The 19,883-nt window shown below is 44.6% G+C and overlaps 1 protein-coding gene across 1 annotated transcript in view; it reads left to right on the top strand.

Annotated features, from left to right (window-relative positions):
- cntn6 (contactin 6) overlaps window positions 1–19,883 on the top strand; it is a gene marked incomplete at both ends in the record, with an annotated part of 49,403 nt that overhangs the window by 226 nt on the left and 29,294 nt on the right. The window contains 6 exon segments of the mRNA XM_080548466.1: window positions 4,091–4,218; window positions 5,751–5,923; window positions 8,677–8,794; window positions 11,703–11,861; window positions 12,280–12,429; window positions 15,503–15,573. Coding sequence (XP_080404592.1) covers window positions 4,091–4,218; window positions 5,751–5,923; window positions 8,677–8,794; window positions 11,703–11,861; window positions 12,280–12,429; window positions 15,503–15,573 — 799 coding nt within the window.

Here is a 19,883-nt window from a genome sequence, read left to right as displayed (position 1 = left end):
CGATCTGCCGACCTTGCGATCATTAGACGCAGCCTCTACCTCCTGAGACACAGCCTCTACCTCCTGAGACGCAGCCTCTACCTCCTGAGACACAGCATCTACCTCCTGAGACTCCAACCTCACTGTTACCCCTCTTCCCGTTTCTGATCATAATTTCTTATCCTTCTCCCTTCCCCTCAAACCCACCCCCTCACAGTCACTCTCTACACACACTCGTCACATTAAACGTTTTCAGGAAAAGTGCTATACAAATAAAGGTTATTATTATTCTAGGTTATTAACATCTGCCTACCTCCTTCCCCACCTCTCTCTCTTCCTCTGTCTTATCCTCCCTACCCCCAACTCTGTTGAATCCTTCTCCCTTCTATGCACTGACGCAGCCTCCTCCACCCCTCCTGTCCACTCTTTCCTCATCCTTCCACTCTCTCTCTCTCTGTCCACTGAGATCCTCTCCACGCGCTCCTCGGCTGTACCAAAACCCTGCAAGCTTGTAGAATAAGGCTCCGGGCAGCTGAGAGGAAATGGAGGAAAACCTCCCTGATGACCTAAAACCTTATCTCTCTCTCTCTGTCTCTGTCTCTCTCTCTCTCTCTCTCTCTCTCTCTCTCTCTCTCTCTCTCTCTCTCTCTCTGTCTCTCTCTGTCTCTGTCTCTCTCTCTCTCTCTCTCTCTCTCTCTCTCTCTCTCTCTCTCTCTCTCTCTCTCTCTGTCCTCCTCGACTACTCCACCTCCTCTGCCTCCGGTTCTAAAGCTTCTTACTACCATCCCAAGGAAACTGTTCTGCACATTTTCCCCAGTCCTCAGCCCCCCTCCTCCTCCCCCCTCCTTCCTCCTTCCCTGTCTGCGGGTGACTTTGTCACCTACTTTGAAAAGAAGGTTGATGACATTAGCAGCTCTTTCTTTCTCTCTACCTCTCATCAACCCCTCTGCCACTCCTCCCAAACCCTCTGCGCTGCACTCTGTCACTCTGTCTCCCCCCTCCCCTCTCTCCCCCCCTCCCCCCTCCCCTCTCTCCCTCTCTCCCCTGATGATATTCTAAAACCGGTCACGTCCAAGCGGGCAATCATCTACTCTCTCGATCCTATCCCCTCCCCCCTTCCTTCTCCAAGCCGTTTCCAAAGACCTCCTTCCTCCTTTCCTTTACCACCATAATCAATTTCTCTCTGTGCACAGGAATCTGCGGTAGCCGTCTTAACGACAGCCAGAGTCAAGCCTCTTCTCAAGAAACCCACTCTTGACCCGGTGTGCTGTCCACAGCTACAGACCGGTGGCATCCCTTCTCTCCTTCTTATCTGAAACCCCTTGAACGCGCTGCACTGTCTGTAACCACACTGTCGTCTCGCTATCTCCTTCAGCAACGACCTCCTTGACCCTTGACAATCTGGCTTTAAGACTGGGCACTCTGAGACTGCTCTCCTTGCTGCCACGGAGGCTCCCTCCACTCCACTGAGACTGCCCTCCTTGCTGTCACGGAGGCTCCCTCCACTCCACTGAGACTGCTCTCCTTGCTGTCACCTCCCCTCCACTCCACTGAGACTGCTCTCCTTGCTGTCACGGAGGCCCTCCACTCCACTGAGACTGCTCTCCTTGCTGTCACGGAGGCTCCCTCCACTCTGCTCCAGCTTCCCTCCCTCTCTCCTCATTTTCTTATCCTCCTGCACCTGTCTGCTTTGCCTTTGCCAGTAAACGACAAAGATCCCTCTCTCTCTCCACCCTCTCCTCTCCTCCTCTCCTTCTCTCCACCCTCTCCTCTCCTTCTCTCCTTCTCTCCACCCTCTCCTCTCCTTCTCTCCACCCTCTCAGAACTGGGCACCTTGTGGCTCTGCACTCTCCTGGTTTGCGTCCTACCTGGCCGATCGCTCTTACCAGGTGACGTGGAGAGGATCGCTGTCCTCTCTCCACAAGCCCTCACCACTGGTCACCCCCCCCCCTCCTTCTCACCCTTCACTGGCTCCTGGGAGCAGCTTGCATCAGATTCTAGACCCTGGTGCTCGCCTACCAGGCGGCAAAGGGAACAGCCCCTCCCTACTTGCAGGTAATGGTCAACCCCCAAACCCCCTGCCCCCGATCACTCTGCTCTTCCACCTCTGCTGGCCGCGTGGCACCACCGCCTCTACGTGGATGCAGCAGTCACGCTACTCGGTCGCGGCTTTTTACTGTCTTGGCGCCCCGCTGGTGGAACGAGCTGCCCACCGCTGTTAGGACTTCAGAGTCACTACCTATCTTCTGCCGTAGATTGAAGACCTCCATCTCTTCAGGCTACATCTTAACTGTCCCTCCTAAAGACCTCCATCTCTTCAGACTACATCTTAACTGTCCCTCCTGAAGAGTTCCATCTCTTCAGGCTACATTTTAACTGTCCCTCCTAAAGACCTCTATCTCTTCAGACTACATCTTAACTGTCCCTCCTAAAGACCTCCATCTCTTCAGGCTACACCTTAACTGTCCCTCCTGAAGACCTCCATCTCTTCAGGCTACACCTTAACTGTCCCTCCTGAAGAGCTCCATCTCTTCAGGCTACATCTTAACTGTCCCTCCTGAAGACCTCCATCTCTTCAGGCTACATCTTAACTGTCCCTCCTAAAGACCTCCATCTCTTCAGGCTACACCTTAACTGTCCCTCCTAAAGACCTCCATCTCTTCAGGCTACACCTTAACTGTCCCTCCTGAAGACCTCCATCTCTTCAGGCTACATCTTAACTGTCCCTCCTGAAGACCTCCATCTCTTCAGGCTACATCTTAACTGTCCCTCCTAAAGACCTCCATCTCTTCGGGCTACACCTTAACTGTCCCTCCTGAAGACCTCCATCTCTTCAGGCTACACCTTAACTGTCCCTCCTGAAGAGCTCCATCTCTTCAGGCTACATCTTAACTGTCCCTCCTGAAGACCTCCATCTCTTCAGGCTACACCTTAACTGTCCCTCCTAAAGACCTCCATCTCTTCAGGCTACACCTTAACTGTCCCTCCTAAAGACCTCCATCTCTTCAGGCTACACCTTAACTGTCCCTCCTAAAGACCTCCATCTCTTCAGGCTGCACCTTAACTGTCCCTCCTAAAGACCTCCATCACGTCTTCACGTTGCTACACCCCTGTACTGTTTCTCTACTGTACATTTTTCAAAAGAAAATGAAAAACAATCTTCTAGCATTACTTTTCCTTATGATGACTGATGGATAGATGATTCACTTACTTAGACAAATGTATTTTGTCTGAAGTCGCTTTGGATAAAGGCGTCTGCTAAATGTAAATATGACGTAAACGCTTGTAGAGAGAGATCCTTGTCTTCCAGACAAGTCAATTTCTTTCAATAAAACGTTGTTCACGCTATTACAGTACAGCACATGATATTAATACCAGATGAAGACGTACAGGGCATACGGTATGACGCGCTGAGGTAATATGATCCTCCAGTTTATGATTAAATGACAAACAAAATGTCCGTCTTGAATTGATAACCGACTTGTTGAGTGCTGTTCAATCACTATGGATACCGGTAACGTTACATCACATTAACAATGTTGATATTCGTAACCTGCACACCTTTTTTGCACAAGTACTTTGTTTATATTAAGAATGTTGATTATGCTGATTCGCATTCTGCTGCTATCACCTATTCTGTTATTGACGCTATTGTTGATTGGTGTTTATATCCTGCTTATTCTTTATTGATTGTTGTCTATATCCTGCTTATTCTTTATTGATTGTTGTCTATATCCTGCTTATTCTATTATTGATCTTGTATTTCTACTTCTTCAAATGTAATATTTTGTATTTCTACTGCAATGCCAATGTTGAACCTGTACCCAAGAATTGTACTCCTTGTATCCGTACGTTTATGTAATGAAAGACCTTCTGATTCTTATTCTGGTTCTGGTTCTGAACCTCAGTTGTCTGTTGTGTCGTGCTGTGTAGACGCACCAGCATGGAGGATATAGACACCAATCAATAATAGTTATACAGTAGCGTCTGAGCATCAATAACAGAATAGGTGTTATAGCCAGCATATCAACATTCTTAATGTAAACAACTATGCTATGCTAAATGCTATTCAGCCGGTAAGGACAGTTGTGTGTTGTGTGGTCCTCTCTAGGCGCAGCGTCCTGGAGGACGGCACGCTGCGCATCTCCAACGCCAGCCGGTCAGACGCGGGCCGGTACACCTGCGTGGCCCGGAACCCCTCAGGGACGTCCAGCAGCTCGGGGACGCTGGTGGTGAAAGGTAGGTACTGCACTTATATAGATGACTTATAGAGCGCCTTTATCCAAAGCGCTTTACAACGGCCTCTCATTCACACATTCACACACCAATCGTGATGTTAGAATTATAAGGTTCTATCTCCATTTTTGGTCAAAATTGACTTTTTTACATAATCTGATCCATTCGGTGTTTATTAATGCCTGTGTGGTGTTATTTTTAAAATGTTGACATTTTTGAGTTAGTAATTAATAAAATACAAAGGTTCCATCTGACAAAACATAATGGAATGTAAAAACTTTGACGCTCAATATCTCTGAACTGCCCTAAACAGAGATAGAACCTTATCATTCTAAACAGAGATATAACCTTATCATTCTAAGCTCACGCAATGGTGGCAAGCTACCACGCAAGGCGCCGGCCGGCCCGCTCACTGGGAGCAATCTGGGGGTTCAGTGTCTTGCCCGAGGACACTTCGACACGTGGCCAGCCGGGGCTCGAACCGCCGGCGGCTCCACCTCCTACGCCACAGCCGCCCCACTCCTCCAGACCTCAGATCTCACCGCCTCCTAAGCAGACGGTCTAAACCATCTAAACCTGTGTTTAGAAGAGGGAGAGTAAAAAAAATACTAACCCAAGCATGAAATTGATAATGAAATATATAGTTGTTTTATGTTCCTCCCTGGTTGACAGAATCATAACTCATCGCAGGTTGTGTCAGCTGTGAGTTATCGGCCGCCCAGCAGAGCTGTGCCATCTACAGTACTGGGGGGGGAGAGGGGGGGGGTTCAGCTCCATCTACAGTACTGGGGGGGGAGAGGGCTTCAGCTCCCCCCAAAGTCAGACATCGCATGTTAATTTAAAAAAGAGCTGCTGTTGCTGTTTTTTTTTTCTTTCCAATTTGGCATTTTTTTAAATAACTGATGGTTGTTACAGAGAGATTTCATTTTTTTCCCTTCTTCCCTTAATTTTTACATGGTGATTGGGGCCGTTGCTGAATTATTCATTCTCACAAGACAATCAGTACAAAAATATTCTATTTTCCAGAACGTGTTAATTGAATTTTTGAGAGCAAAGACACTTCACAACGGATATCTATCTAGAGTCAATTAATTACAGTGCATGTAGTGTACATCAGCCGAGGCAGAGGCTGTCTCTCTGTGGGGAGAGATTCCTCTGTTCATCCATCAGGCCTATTCTAGGCTTGACGCATGGATGCAGTGTTACACAAAGGGAAAACACACTCATCATCTCTGTCACTTATGTCTCGTGCTGTTGTTGTATCTCTTGAATTATGCCTTATTGTCTTATTGTGTTGTGCTGCGCTGCCAAGAACCGCCGCCTAAGAACGTTACTCTCTTTACACACTTGTGTGTAACAAAATGTGACGTAACAATAAAACTTCAAGTCGAAGGCTGCGTTCGTGAATGCCCTCTTAATGATTTGGGAACCCTTTATGACGTTGTTAAACCCTAAAGAGTGCGCTCCGGCGCTCTCAGAGCGGATTTACGAACGCAAATGTCTTTGTTTGTTGTTTGTCTTCCGTTGCGTCCCAGAGCCCACCAGGATCACGGTCCCGCCCCTCAGCGTGGACGCCAGGGTGGGGGAGAGCGTGGTGCTGCCGTGCGAGGTGGCCCGGGACCCCTCCCTCGCCCCCTCCTTCAAATGGTTCTTCAACGGGAAGATCATCGACTTCAACAGACACGACCACTTTGAGATGATCGGAGGGGTACGTACCCCAGCACCACGAGCTCTGCTGCTCGCACACTCTGTAGCTATAGGTGACGCGTTCTAATGCTTTGGTCCTCATGTCGGGATCCGATATAACGATCTGACTTTTCGTTCGAAAGAAATGTGAATCAATTTCTGTGCTGTTGAAAATCAACAACACATCGCTAACTAACACAGCTTGTTCTGTGAGCCTGCTAACAATGTAAAGTAGTGTTGTAGTTAACTAGGTAACAATGTAAAGGAGTGTTCTAGTTAACTAGGTAACAATGTCAAGTAGTGTTCTAGTTAACTAGGTAACAATGTAAAGTAGTGTTGTAGTTAACTAGGTAACAATGTAAAGTAGTGTTGTAGTTAACTAGGTAACAATGTAAAGTAGTGTTGTAGTTAACTAGGTAACAATGTAAAGTAGTGTTCTAGTTAACTAGGTAACAATGTAAAGTAATGTTCTAGTTAACTAGGTAACAATGTAAAGTAGTGTTGTAGTTAACTAGGTAACAATGTAAAGTAGTGTTGTAGTTAACTAGGTAACAATGTAAAGTAGTGTTCTAGTTAACTAGGTAACAATGTAAAGTAGTGTTCTAGTTAACTAGGTAACAATGTAAAGTAATGTTCTAGTTAACTAGGTAACAATGTTAAGTAGTGTTGTAGTTAAGTAGGTAACAATGTAAAGTAGTGTTGTAGTTAACTAGGTAACAATGTAAAGTAGTGTTCTAGTTAACTAGGTAACAATGTAAAGTAATGTTGTAGTTAACTAGGTAACAATGTAAAGTAGTGTTGTAGTTAAGTAGGTAACAATGTAAAGTAGTGTTGTAGTTAACTAGGTAACAATGTAAAGTAGTGTTCTACTTAACTAGGTAACAATGTAAAGTAGTGTTGTAGTTAACTAGGTAACAATGTAAAGTAGTGTTCTAGTTAACTAGGTAACAATGTAAAGTAGTGTTGTAGTTAACTAGGTAACAATGTAAAGTAGTGTTGTAGTTAACTAGGTAACAATGTAAAGTAGTGTTGTAGTTAACTAGGTAACAATGTAAAGTAGTGTTGTAGTTAGGTAGGTAACAATGTAAAGTAGTGTTGTAGTTAAGTAGGTAACAATGTAAAGTAGTGTTCTAGTTAACTAGGTAACAATGTAAAGTAGTGTTGTAGTTAACTAGGTAACAATGTAAAGTAGTGTTCTAGTTAACTAGGTAACAATGTAAAGTAGTGTTGTAGTTAACTAGGTAACAATGTAAAGTAGTGTTGTAGTTAACTAGGTAACAATGTAAAGTAGTGTTGTAGTTAACTAGGTAACAATGTAAAGTAGTGTTGTAGTTAACTAGGTAGCAGTGGGGATTACTCACCCAATCCATTGCGTTGTTGCAGTATTTTGGCTCGACTAGCGAGTTTGTGTCGTGATTATCAACAACGGTGAAACGTAGTTCCGTGTTTCAAAAGAAAAGTCTGAACGTTTTGATCGGTTGCCGACAGGCGGACCAAACGACCAGACTGTCACCGACCGACACGACTCCGAAAATGAAATAAAAACCCAACGCCCACGGGGGTCTGAACGCAGCAGACATACGTGAGAAGCCCCCGGCCTGTCAGGTGATCTGATGTGTAAATCACCTGACAGTTCAGTGAACAGAGACGCACACGCACACACACACACAGACACACACACACACACACAGACGCACACACACACACACACACACACACAGACACACAGACACACACACACACACAGACGCACACACACACACACACACACACACACAGACACACACACACACACACACAGACGCACACACACACACACACACACACACACACAGACACACACACACACACACACACACACAGACGCACATACACACACACACACACACACACACACACACACACACACACACGTCTTGTCTGATTACAGATTTATGTCCTGGTTGGATAAGCCAACAAAGACCCCCACTAAAATTGCCTCCTCGTACGAGACGTTTGTCAGTCGGAGCGTCGTTGTAAACGCTCATGAATCTCAGGAAGTTGTTAGTTTTCACATGGAGGTGATAGGAATCAGTGTCACTTTGGCTCTCTGCTCTGCCTTTCTGTCTCGCTCTCTCTCTCTCTCTCTCTCTCTCTCTCTCTCTCTCTCTCTCTCTCTGTCTGTGTCTCTCTGTCTCTCTCTCCTTCTCTCTCTCTCTGTCTCTCTCTCTCTCTGTCTCTCTCTCTCTCTCTCTCTTTGTCTCTCTCTCTCTGCTCTCTCTCCCTCTGTCTCTCTCTGTCTCTCTCTCTGTCTCTCTCTGTCTCTCTCTGTCTCTCTCTCCCTTTCTCTCTGTTTCTCTCTTTGTCTCTCTCTCTCTCTGTCTCTCTCTCTCTCTGTCTCTCTCTCTCTCTGTCTCTCTCTGTCTCTCTCTCCTTCTCTCTGCTCTCTCTCCTTCTCTCTCTCTCTCTCTCTCTCTCTCTCTCTCCCTCTCTCTCTCTCTCACCCTCTCTCTCTGTCTCTCACCCTCTCTCTCTGTCTCTCTCTCTTTGTCTCTCTCTCTCTGCTCTCTCACCCTCTCTCTCTCTCTCTCTCTCTAATGCATGTATGCTACCTCCTCCTCCTGCGTGTGCACAGAGAGGGTCGAGAACACATCTCAGCGTCTGAGTCAGGGCATCATGCAGTATGCAGGCGTGATACACACATTGTTTCCATAGCTAGCTGCAAAAATATGCCATCTAGTAAATGACTTTATTGTCAAATATTGATACTAATATGATATTTTATTTTTTCATCAGGGGTCTGCGGGTGATCTGATGGTGCGGAACATCCAGCTGAAGCACTCTGGGAAGTACGTCTGCATGGTGCACACGCTTGTGGACAGCGTCTCCGCCGCGGCTGACCTGATTGTGAGAGGTCTGTATTCCACTTCCTGTATTCCACGTCCTGTATTCCACTTTCTCCTAGCTCTGATACACTATAGGGACAGGCGTTTATTAATAATAATAATAATAATAATAATAACTTTCATTTATATAGCGCCTTTCAAAAAGCCCAAGGACGCTTTACAAGGGAATGAAAAGGACAGACAAAACAAAAAACAAACAAATCAAAAACTGAAGCAATGACTAGGGGCCAAAGGCCTTGGAGAACAGATGGGTTTTGAGGGCGAGTTTGAAGGAGTCCAGGGTGGGGGCGAGTTTGAAGGAGTCCAGGGTGGGGGCGTTGAAGGAGTCCAGGGTGGGGGCGTTGAAGGAGTCCAGGGTGGGGGCGTTGAAGGAGTCCAGGGTGGGGGCGTTGAAGGAGTCCAGGGTGGGGGCGTTGAAGGAGTCCAGGGTGGGGGCGTTGAAGGAGTCCAGGGTGGGGCGTTGAAGAAGTCCAGGGTGGGGGCGTTGCGGATCACTGTGGGGAGAGAGTTGGTTGACACATTGTCATTTCTAGAATTAGAATGTCAGGAGATAATAATAATAATAATAATAATAATAATAATACATTAGACTTAATAATTAATAAATAAATAAAACATTTGTGCCATTTAGCAGACGCTTTTAATCCAAAGCGACTTACAATTACGAATTACAGGGACATTCCCCCTGGAGTAACTGAGGGCTAAGTGCCTTACTCAAGGGCACACGGGTGGTGTGGCTTCAGGCGGGATTTGAACTCACAACCTTCCGATCACAAGTCCAACTCACTATCCACTAGACCACCACTACCCCTAGTGGTACCCACTAGACTTATATAGCGCTTTTCTAGACACTCAATGACGCTTTACAAACTGAAAAGATCGAGTAGTAATAATAAAAAGAAACAAAAGGTAAATAGAAGAAAGTATAGGGGCGTAATTAAGGTAGCGCTGGGGACACATGGGAAGGGGAGGGGGGGGAGAGGGTTAACTGGTGAAGGCGAGCTTGAAGAGGTGGGTTTTGAGGGCCTGTTTAAATGTTGGGAGGGTGTTGGCCTGTCTGATGTGGTTGGGGAGGGCGTTCCAGAGGGACGGGGCTGCGGCTGAAAAGGTCTCTCATTTAACTTTTAATGTTACTAATTTTTAATTTATTTGTTTTCTAGACTGTATGTTTTCTATGTTGTTCACACTTCTGAGTGTATGACTTGAACTAAGCTGGATAGCTTACATTATTACTTGTCTAAATAAATCTCCTTAATTGATGATAATTCTTCTCTCAGATGAATCTGCTAGAACTCTGCTTTGAATATAATTACCTGGCTAAGAATAGATAGACAGTATCTATCTTTATAGACAATTAGTTTGTGTTCGCACGATCCGATGGTCAGCACACAATAAGGTTCAGGTCTTCGGTTGACACGTTGTCATTTCTAGAATTAGAATATCAGGAGATATATATATATATAAATATCTCTCATCTAACTCATTATTTTAGATTTATTTTGAAATGGATTCTTGACTAAATCGGATATTCAAAGAGTCTAGTGTATTGCTCTCATTGCTTGCCACAGTGTTTAAGAGTATTTAGACTATAAACTGATAGTGTTCATTGTGTTTGGTGAGAGATTTACACAACTTATCGAGCCTCTGAATCATGTTGTGTTCTACTAGTCAGATCAAACTGGTTCACTAACTGTTCTAAATTCCCTTTGGTCGATCTACGGTCTGGGACCGCTCACTCTGTTGAATGCCATGGAGGAGCGTTAACTGTCTGCTTCCAGCCTCTGTCCCTTGAACACGTGATGATGTTGTTGCGTACGTACACGATATGGACAAAAGTATGTGGACGCAATTATGGTCTGGGGCTGTTTTCATGGTTTTGGCTAGACCCTTTAGTTCCAGTGAAGGGACATCTTAATGCTACAGCAACATACAATGAGATTCTAGAGAATTGTAGGCTTCCAACTTTGTGGAACAACAGTTTGGTAGAAAGTCTTCCCAGAAGAGTGGAAGCTGTTTTAGCAGCACAGGTGGGACCAACTCCATATTAATGCCCGTGGTTCTGGAATGAGAAGTTCAACAAGCACATATGGGTGTGATGTTCGGGCGTCCCAATACGTTTGTCCATATGGTGTACTTGGTATTACATACGCAGGCGCCCTCATCGTCACCAGAATTAGAAACACCCTCACACTGTTATCTCCCTCTTCCTTCTCTTCATTCTCTGTATTTCGTCCAGACTATTCCGAGTGCCTCTCATAATAACGACGCTCGGGCATCTGAAATCAATGCATTAATTTCTCTTCTTCTGTCGAGTCCTTTGTGTGTTTTCTCCACCATCAATTGAAGGATCTTTTTTAGCTCTGGTGTGAAATATTAAACCTCTTTCTTTTGTTTGAACGGTACTTGCCTGCCTTGCATGAACCATTTTAACCTTCCATTGACTTCTGGGCTGATACAATACACGCTGATGAAATTGCATGCCTCTCTCTCTCTCTCCTCTCCTCCCTCCTCTCTCCTCTCCTCCCTCCTCCCTCCTCTCTCCTCTCTCCTCTCTCCTCTCTCCTCTCTCCTCTCTCCTCTCTCTCCTCTCTCCTCTCTCCTCTCTCCCTCTCCTCTCTCCTCTCTCCTCTCTCTCCTCTCTCCTCTCTCTCTCTCCTCTCCACTCTCCTCTCCTCCCTCCTCCTTCCTCTCTCCTCTCCTCTCTCCTCTCCTCTCTCCTCTCTCTCTCCTCTCTCCTCTCCTCTCTCCTCTCTCTCCTCTCCTCTCTCCTCTCCTCCCCCCTCTCCTCTCCTCTCTCCCCTCTCCTCTCCCCTCTCTCTCTCTCCTCCCTCCTCTCTCCTCTCTCCTCTCTCCTCTCTCCTCTCCTCTCTCTCCTCTCCTCTCCTCTCTCCCCCCCCCCCCGGCGGTCTCCCCCAGGGTCCCCTGGTGCCCCAGAGGGTGTGGTGGTGGGGGGGGTCACGGCCACCAGCGCCCAGCTCTCCTGGGGGGCCGGCTCTGACAACCACAGTCCCGTCACCACCTACGTGGTTCAGGCCAGGACCCCCTTCAGCATAGGCTGGCAGGCTGTCAGAACAGGTACCTCACACACACACACACACACACACACAGTCTCACTAAAACACACGCACGCACGCAGACACACACACACACACACTGTAGCACACAAGCACACACGCACATACACACGCACACGCACAGAGAGTCACCACACACACACACACACGCACGCACACACACAGAGAGATGCATTGTGGGGCATGATGAGAAGAGATGCATTGTGGGGCATGATGAGAAGAGATGCATTGTGGGGCATTTCTTATAACTTTTATCTCCTTTTGGATAATAGATATTGAACATAATGAACTGTAACCGCGGTCAGTCAGTCTGTGATAACATACCTGCCTCTAGAACTGTGTGTTGTTGTTGTTGTTGTTGGTCTGTGAGAAACAATATGGATTTTTATGGATTTCAATTCTAAATTCTTTAATCCTAGTTCCTGATTCTGTGCCTGGACAGATGTTGCATGCAACAGTCCAGTATCTGAACCCCTGGGTGGAGTATGAGTTCAGGGTGGTGGCAGTCAACAGTGTGGGTGTGGGCGAGCCCAGCACGCCATCCAAACACATACGCACCAAAGCAGCAGGTATGCTACTCTGATCTCTCTGTCTCTCTGTGTGTGTCTCTCTCTCTCTCTCTCTCTCTCTCTCTCTCTCTCTCTCTCTCTCTCTCTCTCTCTCTCTCTCTCTCTCTGTCTTTCTCTCTCTGTCTCTCTTCCCCTCTCTCTCTCTCTCTCTCTCTCTCTCTCTCTCTCTCTCTGTCTTTCTCTCTCTGTCTCTCTTCCCCTCTCTCTCTTCCCCTCTCTCTCCCCCTCTCTCTGTCTCTCTCTCTCTCTCCCTCTCTCTGTCTCTCTCTCTGTCTCTCTCTCTCCCTCTCCCTCTCTCTCTCTCTGTCTTTCTCTCTCTCTCTCTCTCTCTGCCATTCTCTCTCTGCTCGCTCTCTCTCTCTCTCCCCCTCCCTCTCTCTCTCTCCCCCTCTCTCCCACCCCCCTCTCTCTCTCTCCCTCTCCCTCAATCCCACAGTAGAAATGTAATTTACCTGTCTTTAATGTCTGATTAGTTTTATTTGCATCAAGTGTTCTCCCCTGATGGATTCCTCCACGCAATACCCGCAGTCGAGTATTTACACCGACCCATCGGTTTATTGTGTATTTCTTCGCTGATTAAGTTTCTTGAAAAAAAAAAAGTGAAGTGAAGTGCTTCATTTCAATTTGACTGACAAGGACGTTTGATTACGCCGAGATACAGAAGAGATAATGAGAGAGAGAAGACGAGAGATAATTTATGCACATGTTTAGATAATAACACTCTTATCTCCAAGCATCCCACGCGGGGGTTTTGACACCTTCCTACTTTTCTCTACTCGTCAGATTAAAATCAGCAGAGCAAGCAGGCATCACACCGTTTTAAGCATTTAGATGCCGTGTAACGCCGGCACTCAGGAAAGTCCTGCCATGATTAATTCATCCAGCAGGAAACCTTGTGAAATACCCCCCCGCATGCCATAAGGCCTGACTTGAAAGTGTCTATTCTGAGCGGCTGGTGGAGGAGAGCGTCCTCCTGTGCTGTGTGAGTCAGGCGGGAGCAGGACTCCTGCAGAGAGACGCACGCGGAGGTGACATACGCCACCGTGGCAGCGCTGAGCACCGCTGGTCACGCCAGTGTCACGTCACGCCACGTTTAATCAGATCACGGAGAGACAGGCCCTCTTTTGTAAACATGAACATGAATGACGACGCAAATCACCACACGTCAAACTAATTGGGAGTTAGAGGTACAGGAAGGGCAGTGGAGGACATGTTAGCTTGTTAGCAGGTCTGAGGTTAGAGTAGAGGACATGTTAGCTTGTTAGCATGTCTGAGGTTAGAGTATGATAGGGATGCAAATACCTGTCCGTTTATATTTACATTTTGGGCATTTAGCAGACGCCTTATTCCAAAGCGACTTGCAACAAATACATTTGACTAAGTAAGTGAATCATCTCTCCATCAGTCTTAGTATGAGAAAGTAATCTAAGCTCAATCCAGGGGCCATTGTCAGTCGTTGTGCTAGAAGTAGGACGTTTTTTTTATTTTTTATTTTTTATATGACACAGTACAGGGGGTAGTAGATGTCCCTCTCTGTGTCCCTCTCTGTCCCCGCTCCTCTGTATGAAGACATGTGTACCCTAATGTTAATATGCACCCTGATGTTAATGTGTACCCTGATGTTAATATGCACCCTAATGTTAATATGTACCCTGATGTTAATATGCACCCTAATGTTAATATGCACCCTAATGTTAATATGTACCCTAATGTTAATATGCACCCTAATGTTAATATGCACCCTAATGTTAATATGCACCCTAATGTTAATATGTACCCTAATGTTAATATGCACCCTAATGTTAATATGCACCCTAATGTTAATATGTACCCTAATGTTAATATGCACCCTAATGTTAATATGCACCCTAATGTTAATATGCACCCTAATGTTAATATGTACCCTAATGTTAATATGCACCCTAATGTTAATATGCACCCTAATGTTAATATGTACCCTAATGTTAGTATGTACCCTGATGTTAATATGTACCCTAATGTTAATATGCACCCTAATGTTAATATGTACCCTAATGTTAATATGTACCCTGATGTTAATATGTACCCTAATGTTAATATGTACCCTAATGTTAATATGTACCCTAATGTTAATATGCACCCTAATGTTAATATGTACCCTAATGTTAATATGTACCCTGATGTTAATATGTACCCTGATGTTAATATGTACCCCAATGTTAATATGTACCCTAATGTTAATATGTACCCTAATGTTAATGTGTACCCTGATGTTAATATGTACCCTGATGTTAGTATGTACCCTAATGTTAATATGTACCCTAATGTTAATATGTACCCTAATGTTAATATGTATCCTGATGTTAATGTGTACCCTGATGTTAATGTGTACCCTAATGTTAATATGTACCCTAATGTTAATATGTATCCTGATGTTAATGTGTACCCTAATGTTAATATGTATCCTGATGTTAATGTGTACCCTGATGTTAATGTGTACCCTAATGTTAATATGTACCCTAATGTTAATATGTATCCTAATGTTAATGTGTACCCTAATGTTAATATGTATCCTGATGTTAATGTGTACCCTGATGTTAATGTGTACCCTAATGTTAATATGTACCCTAATGTTAATATGTACCCTGATGTTAATATGTACCCTAATGTTAATATGTACCCTAATGTTAATATGTATCCTGATGTTAATGTGTACCCTGATGTTAATATGTACCCTAATGTTAATATGTACCCTAATGTTAATATGTACCCTAATGTTAATATGTACCCTAATGTTAATATGTACCCTAATGTTAGTATGTACCCTGATGTTAGTATGTACCCTAATGTTAATATGTACCCTAATGTTAATATGTACCCTGATGTTAATATGTACCCTAATGTTAGTATGTACCCTAATGTTAATATGTACCCTAATGTTAATATGTACCCTAATGTTAATATGTACCCTAATGTTAATATGTACCCTAATGTTAATGTGTACCCTGATGTTAATGTGTACCCTGATGTTAATGTGTACCCTGATGTTAATGTGTACCCTGATGTTTGTCCTTGTTGTTTTAATTCCCTCCAGTTCCTGAGGTGGCCCCCGCTAACGTCAGTGGAGGAGGAGGCAGCAGAGGCGAGCTGGTGGTTGTCTGGGAGGTAAGAGGATCACAGGTGTATTAGTCGTGTTAGAGGATCACAGGTGTATTAGTCGTGTTAGAGGATCACAGGTGTATTAGTCGTGTTAGAGGATCACAGGTGTATTAGTCGTGTTAGAGGATCACAGGTGTATTAGTCGTGTTAGAGGATCACAGGTGTATTAGTTGTGTTAGAGGATCACAGGTGTATTAGTCGTGTTAGAGGATCACAGGTGTATTAGTCGTGTTAGAGGATCACAGGTGTATTAGTTGTGTTAGAGGATCACAGGTGTATTAGTTGTGTCTCCATTTAGTTTGTGTACGGCGTCCTGCGGCGCTGCTGCAAGCTATGACAGCCTAGACACAACTCTGGTGTCAGCCTTACATTACCCAGAATTCAAGGATTTCTATTCATTCAATTGTATATATATGTACTCTATGTGTGTGTGTGTGTGTGTGTGTGTGTGTGTATATATATATATATATATATATATATATATATATGTCAATGTAATGATGGACAGGGTCAAAAACAGGAAAGCAAGTTAAGGGTTACGAAACAATACCAGACGAGAAACCGATAATAATTAAATAACTGTATAAATAAAAAGCGGACATTCAAATTCAACATTCAAAAACAACTTTATTAGTCCCACTACGGGCAATTCATTTAGAGCAGCATGTTCAGAGAAAACATAAAAACGTCTCACCATACAAACAGCAACAACAGCAACAACAACAACAACAACAACAACAACAACAACAAGTGCACCAGGAGCTAGGAAGGTCATTGGGTATCGGGGGGTACCTTGAAATAATACAATACAATTCAACAATGAATACATGAACACACACTACAGCCTACAGCGCATCGCTAGCGGCTAGCCTAGCGAGATTAACCGTCTGAACGCAGAAGGAGGATGGAGGATTTGGAACAGTGGTTTGTTCTACAAGCAGGCAGGACAAAGACCGAGGACTGATTGATATTATGGCGGCCCGTGTATGGATCGAACCCGGGATACACTTTCTATTCTGCACAACACACAGCTCACTCAAGAATAGACTATTTCTTTGTGTCTAACACGGATTTACACTGAAGGGTTTGGACTGAAAGACTGCAGACTAGGCCAGAGGGAGGTTTCAGACCACTCAAGGGTTCATCTAACATTTAATTTAGACTGAAAACATTGTGGAGGCTGAACACTGGCGGGTTGAATGATCCCACTTTTAGAAGTTCAATGGTGACAGTCGTAGGCGTGCAGGTAAAGGACAATGATGATGGGGATGTAAATCCTGGTGTATTATGGGATGCAGCCAAAGCCGTTCTCAGGGGGGGAAGTCATAGCCAGGACAGCTGTATTGAAAAAGATAAAGGCCCGAAAATTGTCAAACCTGCAGAAAGAACGGAAAGATCTAGAACAAGCACACGTCGTTAATAAAGAGCCCCCTATCTTAATCCGAATTAGAAGTGTCAAGTAAGAAATAGATAAAATACTAAGGGAGGACGTTGTGAAGAACATAAGGATTATGAGACAAATGCATTATGGGATGTTGCCCCAAAGCAACAACATTACTAGCTCGGAAGCTCAAAAAACAAAACAAGCGGAAAACACCATTTATAAGATTAGAGACACTGTTACAAACATGATTACTAGCAATTTGGATGGTATACAAAAAGCGTTTGAAACATTCTACAAATCCCACTATTCCCAGTCAGTCCAGGGCTAATAGACACGCAATTGTTGTAGGAATTTCTGAATTCCTTTAGACCTCCCTATGCTAGGTAAGGAAATTAATGATAAACTTGTCTCTCCAGAAATAGACAAAGCCATTTCAGGCCTGCACACTAACAAGTCACCCAGCGCTGATGGGTTCTCCCCAGAAAGGGACAAATCCATAAGAGGACACCTGCTTCCTGGCTGGAAACCTGTTTTAATTACCTTCTAAAGGCTGGCTCTCTCCTCTGCTCCTGCAGGGAGGCTTTTATATCAGTTATCCCCAAGGAGGGAGAGGGAAGGACAGCCTGGACGGTAAAGGAGACAGGCCTGCTAGGCTTCTGAACACAGACTATAAACTTTATGCCGCCATCTTAACAGAGAGGAGGGAAATTGCAGTGCCTCTGCTGCTGGATAGAGGACCGAACAGGATTCATAAAAAACACACAAACTCAAGATGAACCCAGTGTGTCGGGGTGTGTGTGCTTGTGGCTCAGGAGGTAGAGCCGGCGTCTAACGATCGCTAGGTTCGGTTTGATTGCATGCAAGTTGATTGCGTGGCAATAAAATAATAATAATAATAATAATATAAGGAGACAGAACATTGAACAGATTAATCAGGAGAGAAATTAGCTCTATTGTCCTCAGTTTAGACGCTGAAAAAGCTCCTGACTCACTTCTAGACATCCAGTAATGAACAGATTCGGCTTCAGTGAAGATTCCATACGCTGTATCGGGGCACGTTTCCCATCCCCTGCCGTAGACTAAAGGTTAATGGTAGCCTCTCTAACTCCATAACTCTCCAACGTGGCTGTAGGCAGGGCCGCCCTGCCTGCCCCCTGTCTTTTCCATGTATTAATCAAACGCCTAGCCCGAGCACTACCACAGGAGACAGCCTTCACACAGATGTTCTACTGGTCACAATCATGGACCCAGGCTCACGACTTATTAATGAAAATGTTGGATTTTACATATATATATATATATATATCCATATACATATGGGCTATATTCAGGATATGTTCTTAACGTGCATACGACTCAGGTTGTGACATTTAATTACATCCCTACGCAGGAACTCGCTGCACAGTATCATTTCTACTGCTGCTCACCCAACATCACGTACCCGGGAGTAGGTTTACACAAAGATGTATCGCTGTTATTTGATATTAACTTAATGTTTCATATTAACTACAACTGCTTCAACAAGAACATGTATGATGACCTTGGCGGGTGGGGCTGGCTCTCTCCCTCGCGACTTTGCCAGCAGAATCAGGTCAGTTAAAATGAACATCTCCCCAGGTCAGTTAAAATGAACACCTCCCCAGGTTGTTATACCGTGTCCTATCTCCCCCAGCACAGATCCCTCCCAAACAATTTAGAGAACGGGAATAAACATATTTCAAGATTCATTTGGGACCAAAAAAAACACCAAGGGTGAAACGTCAGCTGCCCGGGAGGGGGGGGTGGCATGCCCCCCCCATCTTTAACGGATTATTACACTGAACACTAATATAAAACGCTCAACACTTTAGTTTTTACTTTTTCTGTGTACACAAAAGGCCTATTTCTCTCAGATTTAGTTCACAAAGTTGTTTAAATCTGTGTTAGTGAGCACTTCTCCATCCACCTGACAGGTGCGGCATATGAAGATGCTGATTAGACAGTGTGATTATTGCACAGGTGCCTTAGGCTGGTCACAATAAAAGCCCCCCCCCCCCCCCCAAAAAAAAAAAAAGCATATCTGTGAAATCCATAGTCCGATGATTCCAGGAACATCACTGAAGATGTGTCCAGAGGCATCAGTAGATGTATGTACACAGTGCCTAATAAATGTCTCTTTTCAAGATAAAACTGCACATTTTAGAGTGGCCTTTTATTGTGACCAGCCTAAGGCACACCTGTGCAAACTCATGCTGTCTAATCAGCATCTGGATATGCCACACCTGTCAGGTGGATGGATGATCTCGGCAAAGGAGAAGTGCTCACTAACACAGATCAGTTCACACGTGTGTGAACACTATTTGAGAGAAATAGGCCTTTTGTGTACATAGAAAAAATCTTAGGTCTTTGATGTCAACTCGTGAAAAATTGGAGCAAAAACAAAAGTGTTGCATTTCTATTTTTTGTTCAGTGTATTTAGCAGCTCAGTTGAGACCTCTTGTATATGGGCGTAACCTATCTTATCCTTCCAAATGGAAGAGTTAAGAAGAGACTTATCTCTAAGAGATTTCCCAACACAGTCGTTACTGGGCTGTGTTAGGAGGGAGAAGGAAGTATTACAGATGGCGAGCCAATGGGCGAATTGTTGGCTGAAGGTATCGCTACTCTGGGTACTTTGGGTAGAAATAATTAAACGTTTTCATCTCCATAATTGGGATCAAACTGCTCAGATGACCTCAGCACGACCCTGGCTGTTTACCAGCGATGCGAGACTGTAGACTTAGACAATGGGTTTATTCTGGTATCACCTCAATATGTAAGTTAGTTAAAAATCTGGAGATTAATATCTCTGATGATCTATGTCAAACGTGTGGGTTGGATAGGCAGGACGTCTAACAGGTGTTCACAGCTCTGTGATTACCGCTGTAACGAGGTAACGGACTCTAACCCCAGA

The sequence above is a fragment of the Nansenia antarctica genome, assembly GCF_963989245.1.
Source record: "Nansenia antarctica genome assembly, chromosome: 18".
NCBI classification, from domain to species: Eukaryota; Metazoa; Chordata; class Actinopteri; order Argentiniformes; family Microstomatidae; genus Nansenia; species Nansenia antarctica.
The sequence above is the reverse complement of the archived record's forward strand: the minus strand, read 5'-3'. Positions and strand labels throughout refer to the sequence as shown.